The following is an 18,485-nucleotide window of genomic DNA, read 5'->3' on the forward strand; positions in this document are numbered from 1 at the left end:
AACTTGAACTTAGATTCTCTGCCAGTAAGTCGACATTAATATATAGAATATCTCATAGAGAGTTAAATTCAAATGTTAAGCCCTCTGACATAGTTTCAAATATGATATAAATGGTTGTCAAAAAAATGGTTGTCAAGTATTGATGTAATAGAACTGGTTAGTACATTACTGTAGAAAAATCTATTTTTTTAATAAATTTTATTTTTTAGAGCAGTTTTAGGTTCACAATACTGAGGAAAAGGTACAGAGATTTCCCTACAACCCCTGCCTCTACACATGCACAGCCACCCCCATCCTCCACATCCCACACCAGAGTGGGATATTTACTTTCAACTGACAAATCTCCTTTGATACAACATAATCACCCAAAGTCCATATTTTATAGTAAGTTTCACTCTCAGTGTTGTACATTTTATGAGTTTGGACAAATTTCTAATGACATACATCCACCATTAGGGTGTCATAAAGTATAGTTTCACAGTCCTGAAAGTCCTCTCTGCTATATCTATTTATCACTCCCACCCCCAAACCCTGGCAAGCACTCTATTTTAATAAAAGGAGGAACTGGACTACTTATCACATAAAATAAAGTCCACAAAATCCTTACATTATTCAGGGTGACTTACTCAGTGTTACCGACCATGAGAAAATAAATTGTTTATTGGGCTTATTGAGGCATTTTATCAACAAAAAATACCACTTCACAATTCAGAGTTCTGGCCATGAATTCTCCAGGTAGTTATCAAATACTTCGCTGCATTTTGATGTTATCACCAAAGACAACTTTAGATGGCATATTTTAATGTCTTTCTAGGGTTATATCCTACATAGTTTTAATTCTTTGTAAATTGATATTTCATTCATAGAATGTACGGCCACATCCTACACATCAGCATAGTTGATGAGCCTTTCTTAGCAAAGCTATAAACAGCAACTACTACCCACATTAGCGGAGTCATTAGTGCGGTTAACACCAGCCTCCAAAGCTTTATCTCCTAAATATTGCCCACAGCTTAAATCAAAGTAACAAATGCACAATTAACCTGAACAGAGAGAAAATGTCTACTCAGCATGTTGGGAAATGATGTAGTTGAATTATGAGTCATCTCATTTCGCAAAGTAGCCATAAAAAGGAGTCTTTCATTTTGCAAACGTACCACTGGCATTTACAGCAGATGATTAAAATAAAGCAGAAAAATAACTTTTGCATTTTATCAGAACAGGGGCATTTTATCCTGGTCATGCATTTTTGCCTCTGCGGATTTCATCTATCAAAAGAAATGTCTCTATGAGTTGATGCCAAGGGTCCACTTATTCCCTAGCGATTCCGAACACTGTGACTTACCTTATGAAAGTTTCTGAAATACGCTGCCTTTTCATCTGGAAATTTTTCTAGCCTTCTGGGTCCTTTACTGGAAGCCTTCTTGAAAACCAACCAGCATCGTCTGAAAATCTGAAAGCAAATGAAGGAATCTGATCATCTATCTTTTTACATGAGTTTTGTAACGCCAGGAATTTATCTATTCAATTAATCCATTGAAAGTAAAAATTCTTTTATGTACTTACACAGAGAACCGTTCTTGAGTCCTAACCAGGTTATTCATTAAAATTATGGCAAACTTTTAATAACACGATATTTAATATAAAAACGACTTTTGTGAAAAGATTTTATGGTACGAAGTTCTCAATGTGCTGGCTTCACTGGTCTTTAATCTAATTAAATCATCTGAGGTCAATACATATGAAATATTTATCTCAGTATAGCAGTGATGGAAAAATTCTGTTTTCCATGATAATGCAGTCACTATTTAAAAGATCAAGCACTTGTATAATGCTCAATTTTCTCTTTCACAAATCACCACGTTTTACAATTTACTCATCTTAGAGGATTAATATACTCCAAAAGAACAAATGCTCATATATTAATTTAGAAAACAGAAAGATGTGTGTTTTTATAATGGAAAAATCTGCCTTCCCTTTTATACTTTCTAGTAACTAGCACTTGTTAAATGCTTATTACACATAATACACCTAAAATTTTATATACACATTTAATCCCCCTACCTACTACATGAGGTAGTTTATCTCCATTTTAAGATAAAGACAGTGACAGTGTCAGGATTTGAACACACCTCTGTCTGATTCCAGCTTTAGTAAAAAAATAAATAAATAAAAAGCAGAACCATTAATTCTACACACACAAACCATTATTCCTGGACTTTGCCCTTATTTCAAAGGACTAATTAATAAAGGACCTTGAGTTGATGTCCCCTCTGTCAGCCACCCACCGCAGGTATGTTTAAGACAAAAATAATAAAATGAATCTCCTTTCGGTAACTGGAAAGGTCTAGAAATGCAAACTGGCCACAATTTTAAATTTCAATATTTAGCACAGTTTTGTTGGAGTATACACGCTCTGTAGCCATAAACAAATGCACCGAAGGAAAACTCACAGACCTTGATCATTGTATTTCTCTCTTCCATTTCTTTATTCAAACTGCAAAGTTGCTATACTATGGCTTTTTCTTTTTTCCGTCTTTCCTTCCTTTCTCTCTCTCTCTCTCTCTCTCTCTTTCTTTCTTTTTCACTAATACTGGCCAGATAATATAACTTCTTTGGAGCATTCATTGTTCATTACTCACTAGAAGACAGTGTTTCCCATGTTAAAAAGCACTCTAAGAGTAATTATATAGAAGACTTCTCCTTGGGATACCTGGGTGGCTCAGTGGTTGAGTGTCTGCCTTCTGCTCAGGGTGTGATCCTGGGGCCCTGGGATCGAGTTTCACATCAGGTTCCCTGCAGGGAGGCTGTTTCTCCCTCTGCCTATGTCTCTGCCTCTCTCTCTGTGTCTCTCATACACAAATAAATTAAATTAAAAAAAAAGACTTCCCATAAAATCAGTAAACAGAGTAACAATGCACACACTTTCACTTTACTCCTGCTACCTTTCTTAGCTTCTCCCCATTAGCTTTGAAAAGCATCTGAAGGATGACCCTGAGCTTTGGCTCACATCTGTGTGTCTCTTCTTCTCTACCTGGTTTGAGATCCGACTCCTCTGCCATGATTCCTACCCACATACACTTGGAAGTAAAGGGTTAAATTATTCCCTCAGATGTCCTGGCGTTCTTCCTCCACACTTGTGTTTATTTACTTTTTTAAGATTTCATTTATTTTTTAAAGATTTTTAAAACCCAGGCATCCTCACACTTGGGTTTAGCACACTGTGTTCTAATTAGTGATTTACCAGTTGGTCCCTTACTGAGCTCCACCCCCACAGTAAAATACGATAAAAAAATTGTGAATACTAATTATGATATAACATCAGCATACGGTTTAACTTTAACTCAATTCTACATGATTTTTTTAGCATTATACATTCCCCTTTTTAAGCTTTATAAAGATATTTATATTTTAAGTAAATTTAAGGTAATAAATTTAGAAAATGCAGATATTTATATTTTAAGTAAATTTAAGGTAATAAATTTAGAAAATGCAAATATATAAGAAAAGGCAGCTCGGTACAATGAAAAATTAATAAAGCTTGGTGTTGGTTTGCAAATTTAGGAGTTCGCTGAGTGAAATGTGAAACTGGCCTATTTACATAGAGGGCAAGGAAATACCCAAGAATGAGGCAGGCCTCCATCCCCCCAGATTGGTAGGTAGTAAGTTTAATGAGCAAGGGAACTCACATACAGGACTTGTCTTGGGTGGCCACAAGACAAGCACATCTCAGCACCCTCCCATCAAATCTTAAAAGTTGAGAAGCCTTAATAGGGTTCAGTCACACATTTAGTCCAGATGATCTCAACAACACATTGCTCTCTTAAGATTATGTGCTTGAAACGTCTCTATCTACAAGTAGGGTGGGTGGAAGGTACCTTCCAAGAATGAGAGAGAGTGAGGTCCAGCTCTCAGGTCAAATGGTGATAATGTCCTCAAAATGACCTTACCCAACATTTTGGAACCTAACAGGTAGATTTACATTACGGCTTTGCCATTTTATAGCTGTGCAACCTTAGACAGATTATTTGATGTCTCATAAAAAAGGATACCTCCTAGGACAGAGGGAAGAGTCAACAAGATGGGTCCACATCCTTGTGCACAGTAGGTTCTTCCTAAGGTCAGCTCCTCTTTCAGGCTCCTTTAACTTACATAGTAGGTGCAATTTGCCATGCATGACAAAGTCATTTGTAAAGATACATTTTACTAATGACACATAATTCTAACAAAATTCAGATCCATAATTCTAACAAAATTCAGATCCAAAATTCAGATCCAACATTCTACAGCCAGAACAATTAGAACCACAATATAAATTTTTTAAAAAATAAATAAAAATAAAAATAAATATATTGATGATCTCTGAAACTCAGACTGTGGAACCAGAAAGACTGGACTTGGAATTCCAGCTCAGCCCCTTGTGAGAGCCATGTAACTCTGGGCAAATCACTGAACCCTCTGAGCATGCCTCCTTCTCTTAGCTTGCATAAAGTAAAATAATGCCTATATCATAGCATTACCATGACAGTGAATAGAACCAAAATATACAAGGCTCATGCCTCTGTAAGGCTACAGAGGAGTCATGAACTAACAGAAGGTAGTACAACGCAAAACAGATAAAACACTTTTAGCGGCAGACTTTGTTCAGCACATCCATAGCCATTATGGAATTTACATACATTGTAAAGAATCATTGCTTGTACCAATATATTTTTAAAGGTTTCAAATAATTCTGATAATTATGACAATTATATTATATATACTATTAACAGACAAACTTTTCTAAATACTCTGTTGAATGTGAGTTCCTGTTAATTCCTCAATGGTTTGGATATTCTTAACCAATACAGCTATTTACATGTATTAATACACAGCTGAAAAAGAAAAGTAAAAAAAAATGCATAAGTTTACTCTCTTCCTAAAATTACTCTTTCTACATACAGTGTGAATCAATTTTTGCCCATGAATCATTTCAACTCAGTCATTAGGATAAATCCCACACATTTGTATCAATTGAGGGTATTCTAATGCCTAAGAATATAGAATATAGTTTTTTAGCCAGAAAAACTTGATTTTCAGTGCACATTCTGCTATGTTGTAAATGCCTTGTCTTGCAGAAGTTATTTTAACTTCTCCAAGACCTAACTTCCTTCTCTATAAATTCAGATCAGATATAAATTCTATATCTCATGAAGTTGCTATTTGAGGACTTAATAAGACAGCACACAGAAAATATCTAATGTATATGTTTGAAGCATAGTCCTCACACTCATCTAAAACTCCTGGGTTTTGAGTACTGCAATGGATTAAGTCGTGTTCCTCCTAAACTCTCATGTTGGATTCCTCACCCCCAATGTGATGATATTTGGAGATGGGGTTAGAGATGGAAGGTTTAGATGAGATCATAAGAGTGGGTCCCTCAGGATGGGATAAGTGCCCTTGTAAAAAGAAACCCCAGAGAGCTTGCTTGATCTTTCCCTGTGCTCCTACACACATACAAAAGAAGTCACGGGAGCATACAGATGAGCTGGTGGCCATCAGCAAGGATGATGGGCCATCAGGAAGAGGGTTCTCCCAAAAACCTGACCATGCTGGCACCTTGATTTTGGACTTCTAACCTCTAGAACTGTGAGAAAATAAATGTCTTTTGTTTAAGCCACTTAGTCGATGGTATTTTGTCATGGTAGCCCAAGCTAACCAAGACACATACTTTTGATCTTGTTATTATTAGCAGAAATAGTGGTGGTTGATAGTGGATATAGTTGTGATAGTAGTAATAGTATTGTAAAGGAGTGAAAAAAGTTACATGAATCTGAGTAGAAATGTGAGGAACTGGGACATATAAATAAAAATATAATTTGCAAAGTAGAATGTGTATAGATTTGCAATACTTATCTCCTATTTATTAATGGATTTAGAATCCTAGTTGAGGTAGGAAGACTCTCTTTGAATGGAATTGAGACCAGATCCCTGATAAAAAGGTTTAAGTTCATTCCTACAGAAGAATGCTTTCCCCTATGTTTTTGCACTTTATTGCTCATAGCTCAGGAACCATAATCATGTCAAATGAAAACTTATAATAATCATGGAACTACAGAAACACACTCACTGACTGTAATGACCATCCTGTGTGACCACAGTTATTTTCTATTAAAATGTCAAAATGAGTTAAATATAAGTTGGAAAGCATAAGTGTTTCCACTTTGGCACTCAGTATTACTATGAAATAAATCTGATAATGGATAATAAGAAAAAGAGTGGGTATTTTCATTAATATATTATCTATTTGCTATTACATTAAGAGAGGTAACCACATAAAGAAAAGAATTGTTGTTGAAGATTTGATTTAATAGCCTATTTACCAAGCAGAGGCCCTCAAATTATTAGTTTCTTATTTTGAAATAATTTTAGATTTATAAAACAGTTGCAAAATGGTGCAGAGAGTTTCTAAATAGGCTTTACCCGGCTACTGCTAATATTAATATTCTAAGTAACCATGGTACATTTTTCAAAGCTAAGAAAGTAACATTGGTAAAATATTATTACCTAAACTAAAGAGTCTATTAAAAAATCACTAGTGTTTCCACCAATATCTTATTCTGTTTCGGGATCCAATCCAGGGCACCACATTGCATTTAGTTGTCTTGTCTCCCTGGACCCCTCTGATTTTTTTTATAGTTTTAGTCTTTTGTTTTGTTTTGTTTTGCTATTCATGATCTCAACAGTTTTGAAGACTGCTAACCAGGTATTTTTCATTGTGAAAATTAATACACAAAAATCTCACTTGAAATGGGAGTTAAGAGGCCAGAACAGAGAGCCCTCACTCACCACCGCTCTTGGTCAGTTACAGACCTCCACAGGAAGAGATTCTCACCTGGCAAGTCCAACATGACTTTGCCACTCCAACAGGAAAATGGAACATTTCCTTCCTTGCCTGGCAACTAAGTCTATGAAAAACTGTCATCACCTTGGACTCTCACCTTCCTCTGGTAGACTTTTGTTCAAAACAATCCCTTCCAATTTCCTCCTTTTTCTCTATAATGTCCCTCTCCTTTGCTCTTAGACTTGCCTATGGCTTTCACTATAGCTGGCTTATCCTGACTTTCAAATCTTCTGCTATTCCCAAATAAACTCATTTGCTGGTAAAATAATGGGCTGTCTTACTTCTAAAGTGGGCAAGGGCATATCCGCAGATCTTTACCTGTTGTGAAACTGAATAAAACTTCTTTTAAAATGAAGTCAAAGGGGGCAACTAGGTGTCTCAGATGGTTAAGAGGCTGCCTTCAGCTCAGGTCATGATCCCAGGGTCCTGGGATGGAGTCCCACTTTGGGCTTCCTACTCAGTGGGGAGTCTGCTTATCCCTCTGCCTCTCCCAACTGCTCGTGCTCTCTCTCTCTCTCTCAAATAAATAAATAAAATCTTAAAAATAATAATAAAAAAATGAAACCAAAGGCCAAAAGAGGGATCTCTCACACCCTACCACTCAACAAGAAGAAACACTTGTATTCCCAACGGGAAGATGCCTATACTCTACTGGCCCAGCAAAGGGAAGGAAGATTTTCTCTTTGCCTGGCAACAACCCAATCGGTGAGAGATGTCACAACTCAGCCAATGAAGAGCCACCATACTCTGAACTCTCAATTTACTCCAATGGACTTTTGTTAATTTTAACAGCTCCTCCCAACAGCCCTCATTTCCTGAATGAGGTGTTCCTCTCCTTTGTTCTCTGGACTTGCCTGTGGTTCACTACAGCTTGCTTGACTCAAACTGCATTTCCTCTGTTATTCCTGAATAAACCCATTTTGGTGGTAAAATAACTGGGTGTTCAAGGTCAACGGTACAAATTTCCTCAATTTATCTCAATAAGTTATTTTTGATATTTCAAAAGTCTAATGAAAATCTCATAGTAAAGTGATGAAAACAAATAGTTTATTAGGAAAAATAATGTAAGTGCATCATAGCTATTTGGACTATTTATTTTGATTAGAGATCTAGTTGAATTTTTAAACTTAAAATAGTAAAAGAATAATTTAATAAATGCAGAGGTTTTTCATTTTATTTTCTTGTTTGATGCAGATTTTCAAAAGGTTTTGCTTTATCATCAGAGTAAATAATAAAAAGGGCCCTGGTGCCGAGACTTTGCAAGTATCATTCTGTGTCAATGTGAAGTCAAATTCAGCATGAGTCAGCAATCCAAAAACAACCTTCATACTAGCAGCATAAAGAAGTAGAAGCATAAGGAAATCACTTCTTTGTAACTGTTCATCAAACAGGATTTTAATACTGTCCTATGTTCTGCTGTAGGCCTTAGAAGCGATGCCTTATATAATAAATATGTTGGAGAAATTCCAGGGAAGAGTAGCAAAAATGACTGCTTGAGCCCAGGAAATCACTCCTCTGAGGGGGGAAAAATTGAGTAGGCTTTATTTTGCTTATAAACAGAAAATATGAATTCTTCTTCAACTACATGAAAAAGAATCACATAAGTGGAATTAGGTACCTTATTTTTGTTTTTGTCCTATGAGACAAAATAACAAAGGGCTCTTCATTAGTGCTATGTGGGAGGGGATGGTGCGATCTCTTCTTCTTGGCTATTCAAGGGCATCTAAAGATGCAGGGACCATTTGGCTGGTCAGCAACAGAACTTATTGCTCACAAGAAGATGCACTTTCCTCCTCTGTCCTGTCCCTTAGCTGATGACACTCTTGCCTGCCCCCATCATGGCTCAGGGAGCTGCTTCACTCTCTCCTGAGGGATTGATTGATTTTGCCTCCTCTTTCACAGTTATCTCCCAAACATACCAGTCGTCTCACCAAACAGGCTATGGGTATGCTTCAGGCTTTTCCTTCTAGAAAATTTCACACTGTTACTAGGACTCCAGAAATCCCCACAATCCCCAGATGTTCCACAGCCTCAGTTTTCCACTGCATTAGCCAGCCAGCCAGCTGGCCATAATTAAATACCCTCTTAATTCCTTTCTATCTGATGGAAACTCTTTTACCTCATAGCAATCTCTTTTCCAGAGTGTTTTCTCTTTTCAAGGTGATTTTACACAAAGGACATCCTTTTTCCACTTAGGACTCACAGTGAAGGAAATGGGGATATCTTGGCTTTAGCTCATAGCCATGATTATGTTACGTAGCTAGGACTCAATCACAAGCTTCACCTTAACCAAAAGTCGGACTGAATGGACCTTTTCCATCATGTTGACCTAATGGACTCTTCACTTCAAATAGGACTTGGCTAGAAACTTGGCAGGATTTATGGTTGTAGGAAGTGCCAAAGCTGAGGGTCCACTGCACTAGAGGAAATCACAGAAACTTTATCTCTAGAGAATTTAAAGCATATAGCAGTATGTGGCATATCTGGGAGCAGCTTATATTTGTATTCCCTTCTCAAAGTCAAATACCATAGCAATGATGACTTGGAATACAGAATTCAATTATTTGTTTATAACTTGTATCAGATGAACTAATAAGCAAAGCCCACCCAGGAATGGTTACTGCAGGCCAATGTTAGGAACGACTGCAAATGCACAGCGCTGAGTCCCCTGTCCTGGGTCTTCGTTTTCCCTAAAATGTCTATGGTCCTAGTGAAACACACAGTCTGTTTCTGTAAAAAGTAGTTAATACACAGCCTGATGCCATGATGCACTGATGAATTCAGCTTTAGTTATCCTTTCAATATAGATATGAACTTCGATAACTTTCACTACTGGCTTATACTTAATTGCTGATAAATATCTACCAAGACCAGAATCAGTCCCATCCATTCATTCAAAAAATATTGGAGAGGAGATCTCTGGGTGGCTCAGTAGTTCAGTGCCTGCCTTCGGCCCAGGGTGTGATCTTGGAGTCCTGAGATCGAGTCCTGGGATCCAGTCCCATATCAAGCTCCCTGCATGGGGCCTGCTTCTCCCTCTGCCTGTGTCTCTGCCTCTCTCTCTCTATGTCTCTCATGAATAAACAGATAAAATATTTTTTAAAATATTGGAGAGCTTTATGTTCTCTGGATACAGTAGTAAAAATAAAGAAATACATAAATAAATAAAGTAATGATAACAACAACCGCCAAGTTTCTATCCTTATGGAGACAAAGTTCGTGCTTCATGGAACGGCCCATTCCAGTGGAGAGACAAGTGATAGCAGATAAATTAAGTGCATTTGTAAGTAGTCTTTTCAACAGTGCTGAGTGCTGTGAAGGGAATCATGATGCAAGGATGGAGGGTTGGAGGAAGAGGAGTGACAGGGACATCTGAGGACAGAGATCCTGGATGTGGGACTTGCCTGAAGGACTCCAGGAACTGCAAGAATTCTGGCCGGTATGGAGGGCAGTGAACCAGAGTGAGGACAGCAGGAGATGAGAGCAGAAAGAAAGGGGAGAGTCAGGTCAGGTAAGCATCTTGGCTTTGAGACTACAATCATATTCAGAACTCCAAGCAGTATCAACTCTTTAATGGGTTAGAGTAGACATTCTAAAGTAAACTGAAACCTAAGCAATTTAGGATTCTTAGATGAAGCAGAAGTTACAAATGAAATCAATATTTAAATAAACTATATAGCACCAAGAATATGCCAGACCAGTTGGGTGACTGGGTATTTCAGGTTGACTTCTACTAAAGTATGTCTTCTCTGTATGGTAAGACTTGCAGCTGTCACTTGCAATGTTATATTCTGTGGCTCTGTTTGCCCAAATTGGGGGTGCAGGCTGCTGGAAGTCCATACAACCATTGTGGGTTCTCCTCTGTACACACCTGCGACCCTGCAATACTTCAGTCTGCTTTGTTCTCTGACATAAATGCAATGGCTCTCTGATTAATGTAAAACCCAGGGCAGCCCTGGTGGTGCAGCGGTTTAGCGCCGCCTGCAGCCCGGGGCGTGATCCTGGAGACTTGGGATCGAGTCCCGCGTCGGGCTCCTGCGTGGAGCCTGCTTCTCCCTCCTCCTGTGTCTCTGCCTCTCTCTCTCTCTCTCTCTCTCTCTCTCTCTGTCTATCATGAATAAATAAATTAATTAATTAAAAAAAAACAAACAAAATGTTTTTCTCTTCGTGGGAATTTACTAGAAATACTTAAGAGTATATAAGAAGTAAGGGGGAAAACATGAAACAAGCCAAAGGGAATGATAAAGGTGCTACAAGGGGCACCAAGCAGTCCACAGTGTAAAAAGGCAGAAAGGTGGAGGACATTGCTGGGGAAGTGAAATATATGTGGATTTTCTTTCATATTCCACAAGTCTAAATACATTTTTTAAAAATCTAGTAACTCAATTTAGCAGAAAACTGTGAATACCTCTTAAAGTATAAGAATCTCTGTCACTAATTCAAGGGTTTTAAGGGTTCTAAAAATATTTTTACTGTCTATTTCTTAGGTAATCTGTAACTAAAAAAAAACAGAGGCAAAAGTGAGATATTAAGCACAAGAGGATGCAGAGGCGCGCTGTCATTTTGTACACGCCTAGCCATTTATATTTATGCATACATGCACATGTACACATTACTATTTGATTTTTAAAATTTCAGTTTATGTGTACATATAAATAACACATAATATATATGCATCGATCACTGTGTAAACACAGCTATTTATAAATCAAAGGACTAAAAAATTAAAAACTTTTCCTCTCTCATTCGAGCATCATGTCAGCTCACCTTTACGAGAAAGTTCTCACCAACTCTGTCAGGGAAGGGCTCTCCATCCCTGGCGTTGTCTAATGCAATATATAAACACAGCTGTAGGCTAACATTGAGACGATGCTTAAAGAGCAATCTTGATTTTTCTCATTTCATGTGGTGGGATGACCAAAATGAATGCGTTAGTCTCTTCCATTTCTATTATATCGCTTCCACTTTATTGTAATTATCCCTAAAAACAATCATGAAATTCACAAGAGTGAACGATGATTCCCAGTTCTCCCTAGTGGCAATCTGTGAGGAGGCCAAGTGTTTTTTGTTTCTCCCCTGAATGCATATAGTTCTCTCCACTGCATTTGTCTACCGGGCCATTGATGAAATACCAGGAGAGAATAAACACAGGCTTCAGAGTCACAGCCAGACAGGAAATGCTTCACTGCAATCTCAAGTTTTAGGTTGAGAGTGTGAAATTGTCATCATTATCATGAGAATGAAAGCGGGTTGTAGAGCAGATCTGCTGAGCACTACCCCCAGCAGGTGGCAGTTTTTGGAAACAATCACAGCACTGGAAGGATTCTCACAATGGTACTCCTTCAGCATCCCACTTTCAGACAAGGACAGGACAGGGAACAAAAATCCTTTCCCTTTGCTCAAGCTCACCAGGAAAGAACCACGTCTTCTGAGTTTTAGTTCCTCCAAAATCAGAATATTCTTTGGCTCTCTATCATTGTGTGCTTTTGGAAATTCATGGTACTTTCATCAGTCTGTTGTACAAGTGGAACTCAATAATCAGTGCCAATGGTACTCCATGAACAACCAGTTTGTTTTTATTTTATGGGCCCAGTTAGTATAGGGTTCAATCTTGCCGAGTTTTGGAATCACAGTTTCAAACTGAACAGTGACCAGTAAGTAGGAGTCAAATATCCAAATCAAAGCTGAAAATATTTCCTCTTGATTTTACTTTTCCTCCTGGGTTTCTTATTTCCTCCGTTTGTGAAGCATATTTTTAGTCATACAAGTTTCAGATCTTGTTTTGCCTTGACTTCCCTTCCTTTATCTAAACCATCCCCAAATCTACGGCCAAAACCCAGAGAAGTGATGCCCCTTTAAGAATGACTTGAATTGAGGGAAAAAAAAGAAACACATCTAGGAATGACATAATTAAAAATAAAAATAGTAGTGGTCCTTAAAAATCAGTAGCTTTCTCTCACTTTTTAAAAAGTTTTTATTTAAATTCAATTTACTTAACTTATACTGTATTGCTAGTTTCAGGGGTAGAATTTAGTGATTCATCAGGTGCTCTGACCTAGGAAAGCTCCATGACAGAAGTAAGACAAAATAGGATTCAAAAGGTAGCTAGGGTTCTAAAACGTGAATTGAAAAATAAGGGTATTTCAAATAAGGAATATGAAGCAAACAAAGAAATGAAAGCAAATATATTCAAGAGTAAACCAATGCAGTTTAAGGAGAGGATTTAATGGGAGGATTGATAAATGTTTCATTAGACTTTGTGATTAGTTTATGAAGGTTCTTGGATGGCAAGCTTCAGAATTCAAGATTTCTTTTATAAGCAATGGGCAGTGGTGAAGCATGAAAGGTTTGATGTTGTATGCTTATTTTTTGGTCCAAAGGGATATATGGCCAGAGCTGTGCTTTAAGACATTTACTGTGCAGTAGTCTATAAGTTATAGTGGAATAAAACAATGTGAGGGCAGGGATCAGACAGGAGGCCACTAGAACAGTACTTCTTAAAGTGAGACCCCATTAGTCTTTAATAGAGAAGATGAAAAGTAAGGGAGAGATGCATGCATAAGTGATTAAATGTATTTGTCAACTAAATGGATATTTGTATAGTGGGGGATAGAAAGAGTTTCCAAGGCTGATAAGGGAAAAAGGGGGAGGCACTCTAAGAAATTTTACTAATTCATCACAAATTAGGAAAAGAGTAAAATATTAAAATGGAAAACAAATAATGAGATGGTGGAAAATTCAAATGTATCCATAACTACATAAATGTAAGTGGATTATGCATTTCTATTAATAAATAAAGTCATAAACACAGTGCTGTAAAAGAAATAATTGACAAATTTGACTATGTTGAAATTAAAAACTTTTGGATGAAAAATTAAACCTTAAAAAATGAAAAGTCAAGCTACAAAATGTGTTTCCAACACATCTAGCTGATAAAGGACTTAAAATTGAAATATATTTTTAAATTCCTACAAATCAACAAGCAAAAAAGGAAAAAAAATACAGCATATTAAGATGGATAAAGCTCAATCATATAATTGGAAATGAAAATTAGGTTTTGTAAGGTGTTATATATGATGTTTTATGCTATTGATGCAAAATTTAAAATTGAAAATTAACTGATATTGCTAATACAGGCATTAAAACGTATTACAAAATGTTAGTCCTTGATGGATGCACATTAACTTTAAGGTATGGTATGCAATACATATATTAAAAAAGAATTTAATTTTAGTGACTGCAGACCATATAAGCTCTATAATTTCTTTTATATTATGAAAAACTTTACTTATAAGTGATATTTTTAGTAATTCCTTAAAATCGTTATCAAATCTCTCATCTTTTTATGGCCCACTGAAATAAGACCAGTAACTTCAGTTATAATCAGGTTTATTACCAGAAAACTCACATCAGTCAGAACCATAGTATAAGTTCCCTATTGGAGACCAACACCTGAATATTATCATTACATTTAAAGAGCAGTGGATTACTAGTGGCATTGAATAATTCTATTTTAGGTTGATAGATTTCATTCAAGAAAATTCAGAAGGTACATAGACTTAAGCCAACTTGATAAACCAGTTTGAAATAGAAGTAATGGAAACATGTTTGCTCGTTTGGTATTTTAAATAGAGTAAACTTTATAGTTTCTAAGAGAAAACATTAAATGTTGAGTAGCAGGAGAGGAATCAACATTGGAGGAGTCTGCAAATTTACATCAAGAAACTGAAGTTAAATAATATTTTCATGAGGAGGATATAGTTAATAAGAGATAGACTGGAAAGCATCTATTTTACAGGGAGGCTACAGTTTATAATTTTGTCAAGAGCGATTTTCATAACGCAAATGTTTAAATGTCCCATCAAATCCGTAAACCTACAACTAAAGTAATTTCTCAGGTTTTCCGACAATTGAGTAAATGCCATCATTCATTTAGTCATGAAGGTATGAAAATTTAGATGTAGTTTTAATCCATGCCTGGCACGCTCATGTTTCACTGATTGTGAAGCTGTAAATTTCCTCTGTAAAGGTTTTCGTAAGGGACTCATCGTCTTTGTCACCACTGTCTTCAACCTTGGGTGAGTCCTAGACTCTTTCTCTGGTGTGAATGAATGTACCAATGACCTGAGGACATTTTTGTACTGTCATAGTCATCGTTAACCCTGATGTTGGTCTAGTATTCTTTAAATATTATTTCCATAATAGTGCTCCCTATCTATCTTGGGTCAACATAGATAGCTTTTGTAGCAGGGGTTATATTATAATTTAATGTACAATATTGCAAATGGTGAGTTCTGATTATTAAATATTCTCTGTAAATCATTAAACATAAATAAAGTGTAATGTTTGGGCCTTTTCTATTTATGAGAGAACAAAAATACAGTATTTCACAATGAGGAAAACTATTACCCAAGGTTAAATTTCTTGATTGTGGTTGTCCAATAATATTGATTATAATGGTGTAAATATATGAGGCATTTAACTTAAGATGTTAGGCAAGTTCTGAATACAGTTTTGGGAGCTAGTTCTTCTGGAAAAGCTGTTATATTTTAATTTTTAAATGGAACCTAATTTAATTTTGTCACTGGGATCAACAGAATTACACCATGAGACCTTACAGCTGCACTTAAAGGTCATTCAGTCCAGCTATTGGGAATTCACGAAGAATTAGCATATGCCAGAAAGGCTGCTAACCTTGACCTCTGAGGGTACTAACACATTTAATCTGCTATATTCTTGTATTTTGAAATAAAGATTTTTCACATAAAAAAAATTTACAAAACCAAGATAGGATTCAAAAGGTAGCTAGATGAAAATAGAGAGGGAGGTAAACCATAAAAGACTCTTAACTCTAGGAAGCAAACTGAGGGTTGTTGGAGGGGAGGGGGGTGGGGAAATGGGGTAACTGAGTGTCCGGCATTAAGGGGGACACATGATGGAATGAGCACTGGGTGTTATGTGCACCTGACTACATTATTTCCTCATGCATCATGTCTTTTGAATCTTAAACAAGCAAAGTGTTAAAGTACTGATTTTTAAATTAAAAAAAAAAATTATTTAAATCCAATTTGTCAACATATAGTATAAAGATGGGAAAACTTATACCAAGATAGGAAGACAGGTTGAATTCCTCCAAGGATGAAAGCCTGGGCCTGGTGGGGTGGGGGTGGGAGGCAGGCTGGGTAGGAGGAGGCTAAAAACAAAGAAAGAGCTAAAAGAGAGATTCTATACGTTTGTCTGCTATTTTTTTTTAAGTCACCTATGTGTGGGAAATTCCTCTTTCTCAGTCTTCACTCAGACACCCTTTCCCATTTGTTTTCTGTTTATCTAAATCATAGAGAAACATATCCTAAATATCTACAAGAAAGTCTTGGTTCTCAAGAACTGGAAGCCAGACAGTGAACCAGAATCATCCGTTTATTCTGATACAGTGAAAACTTCAACACAGTTGCAACACTGCAAGTCTGAAAACTCAGCGAACAGGAGAGCAAAATAGAAAAGAAAAACACAAAATGAGAAGGTTTGCAGCTTTCCTTCCCTCCTTCTAAAGCCTCAGGAACCTAAGGCCAATGCTGGGTTTTGTTGGTGATTAAACCCATGAAGAGATCTCTCATCCATGTGCTTGGTTACAAATAAATTCTTGCCCCCAAACAGGTCAAAAACAGGGCCTCAAAGTACCCTTTCGAACAAGTTTTGTAGCCTTTCCTTTTAAGTACACAAATCTTATACAGTAACAAGTGATTTAAAAAAAATCAGGAGTAAAAGAAAATGTCAAGATCCAAACTAAACGGTATTGTGAGCATAGGCACCTGCAAGCCTGAGGCCCTAATCCCCACTCAGCAGCAAAACAGAAGCATCTTACCTCCTAGCATGAAAAAGACTTGAGAGCTCCAGGAGTTCCAAAGGCAGAGAAGAACTAGCTTCTAGGATGACTGCTTTCTACCGTCTAAAGCTCCCATAAAAAGCACTGTCTTCGGCAAGGGTTTTTACTCAGAAAGAAAGTTAATTTCTTTGGAAAAAGTACACAGTGTTTCTTATTCACTTTACATTTTTTTCTATCATTTCCCCCAATTTAATTTTGGCTGCTGTTTAAAAAAATGTACTGGCTTTCTCTGTCGAGCTACATAATTCAATTTGGGTGCTTCGTTGTAGTATTATTTGAATTTTATGGTTTAACCTGACCTTTTCTCTTGGGTCAACACTTTGGGCATTGTTTCTATCAAGTAGCTGCAGCAATCTTGACTTTCAATAAGAATAAATAGCATCTTAAGTTCTTATTAGGGTATCCACTGTTCTGAGGCATTTATAAATGTTAACATAGTTTAAACCGCACAAAAACCCAATGAGGTAGGCAATATAATCATCTCTCCTTACAGAATGTGACTCACAGAAAAATTAAGTAACTTAGGAAAGTTTGGCACAATACTAAACTGTGGCTATAGTTTGCTAAATTGGCTTCCTACCTCTGCTGTTGCCCTAAACTACTGTGTACACTGCCATCAAAATAATCATACTAACAATTTCATGACACATTTGATGGATTCTGTTTGCATACAGGTAAATTCTAACTGCATCAGGCTAGCATACAAAGCCTTCCACACAGTCCCTACCCAGCTTCTCCACCTCTCCCCACTTCCTTATATTCAAACCAAACCCTCTAGGGACTCACAACGACTTGCCAACATTCTTTTTTTTATTATTATTATTAAAAAAACAGCTTCATTAAGGAGGCACGAACAAAAATTGTGCATGTTGATGGTGTACAACTTGATGTTTTGATATAGATGTGTAAATTGTGAAATGATCACTGTAATCCAGATAATGAATCTATCCATCACCTCAGAGTGTTCATTTTCCTCTTCTATTTTGTGGTGGTTGTTGTGGAAACACCTAAGATCTACTGTATTAGCAAATTTCAAGTATACAATACAGTATCCTTAACTATAGTCACTATTCTGTACATTCAAAATTTTTCTTTGAAAAAAATTTTTTTTTCTTTGTTCTTTCCAGATGTCCTGGCATCTGAACAACGTGATAACTTTCTCCTGTCAACGGCATACTTAGTTTTCAAGGAAAGAAATTTTGGGTAGATCAAGCTTATCTGCTCAGCATAAAGCCTTGGCTTCTAATTATACATATATGATCCATCATTCCCTCATTCCCACATTCTAAAATTTGCACCATAGGTATATCTGCATTCATACTAATGTTATGTACAAGTATTATATATTGCAGAATCGTGCTACTAGCAAAATATTGGAAGTAATACCAATACCTGTTGATGAGGAAACTGTTAAACTATGACACAACTACACAATGGAATAAGAAAGTTTTCTAGGTACTGATATGAAAATATGTGTAGGTATACAGTCTGTGTGAGAAGAAAAAATAAAAAATATATAGTCATATTTCTTGGATCTCTGTAAGAAATACTAGAACTAAAAGGAAGGACTTTAAAAATTGGCTTCTGATACAGGATTGAGGATTAGGGTCTATCAAGATGAGGGGAGAAGACAAGCTTCTCGATTTATAAATTGTGTGCCAGTAATACTCCTTCCTTTTCTGGCAAGGAATATTAAAATGTGACCAACATGTGGTTTAT

The 18,485-nt window shown here is 36.6% G+C and overlaps 1 protein-coding gene and 1 long non-coding RNA gene across 3 annotated transcripts in view; one reads left to right on the plus strand and one right to left on the minus strand.

Annotated features, from left to right (window-relative positions):
* LOC119870702 overlaps positions 1–18,374 on the plus strand; it is a 72,762-nt gene extending 54,388 nt beyond the window's left edge. Inside the window, exons 3-4 of the long non-coding RNA XR_005353350.1 lie at positions 16,222–16,403; positions 17,894–18,374. This is a non-coding gene — a long non-coding RNA (uncharacterized LOC119870702). The remainder of the gene's footprint in view (positions 1–16,221; positions 16,404–17,893) is intronic.
* DOK6 (docking protein 6) overlaps positions 1–18,485 on the minus strand; it is a 368,735-nt gene that overhangs the window by 258,853 nt on the left and 91,397 nt on the right. For both annotated transcript variants that reach the window (XM_038525819.1, XM_038525818.1), the window contains exon 2: positions 1,346–1,453. In XM_038525819.1, coding sequence (XP_038381747.1) covers positions 1,346–1,453 — 108 coding nt within the window. The remainder of the gene's footprint in view (positions 1–1,345; positions 1,454–18,485) is intronic.

Source organism: Canis lupus, chromosome 1 (assembly GCF_011100685.1).
Source record: "Canis lupus familiaris isolate Mischka breed German Shepherd chromosome 1, alternate assembly UU_Cfam_GSD_1.0, whole genome shotgun sequence".
Classification (NCBI taxonomy): domain Eukaryota; kingdom Metazoa; phylum Chordata; class Mammalia; order Carnivora; family Canidae; genus Canis; species Canis lupus.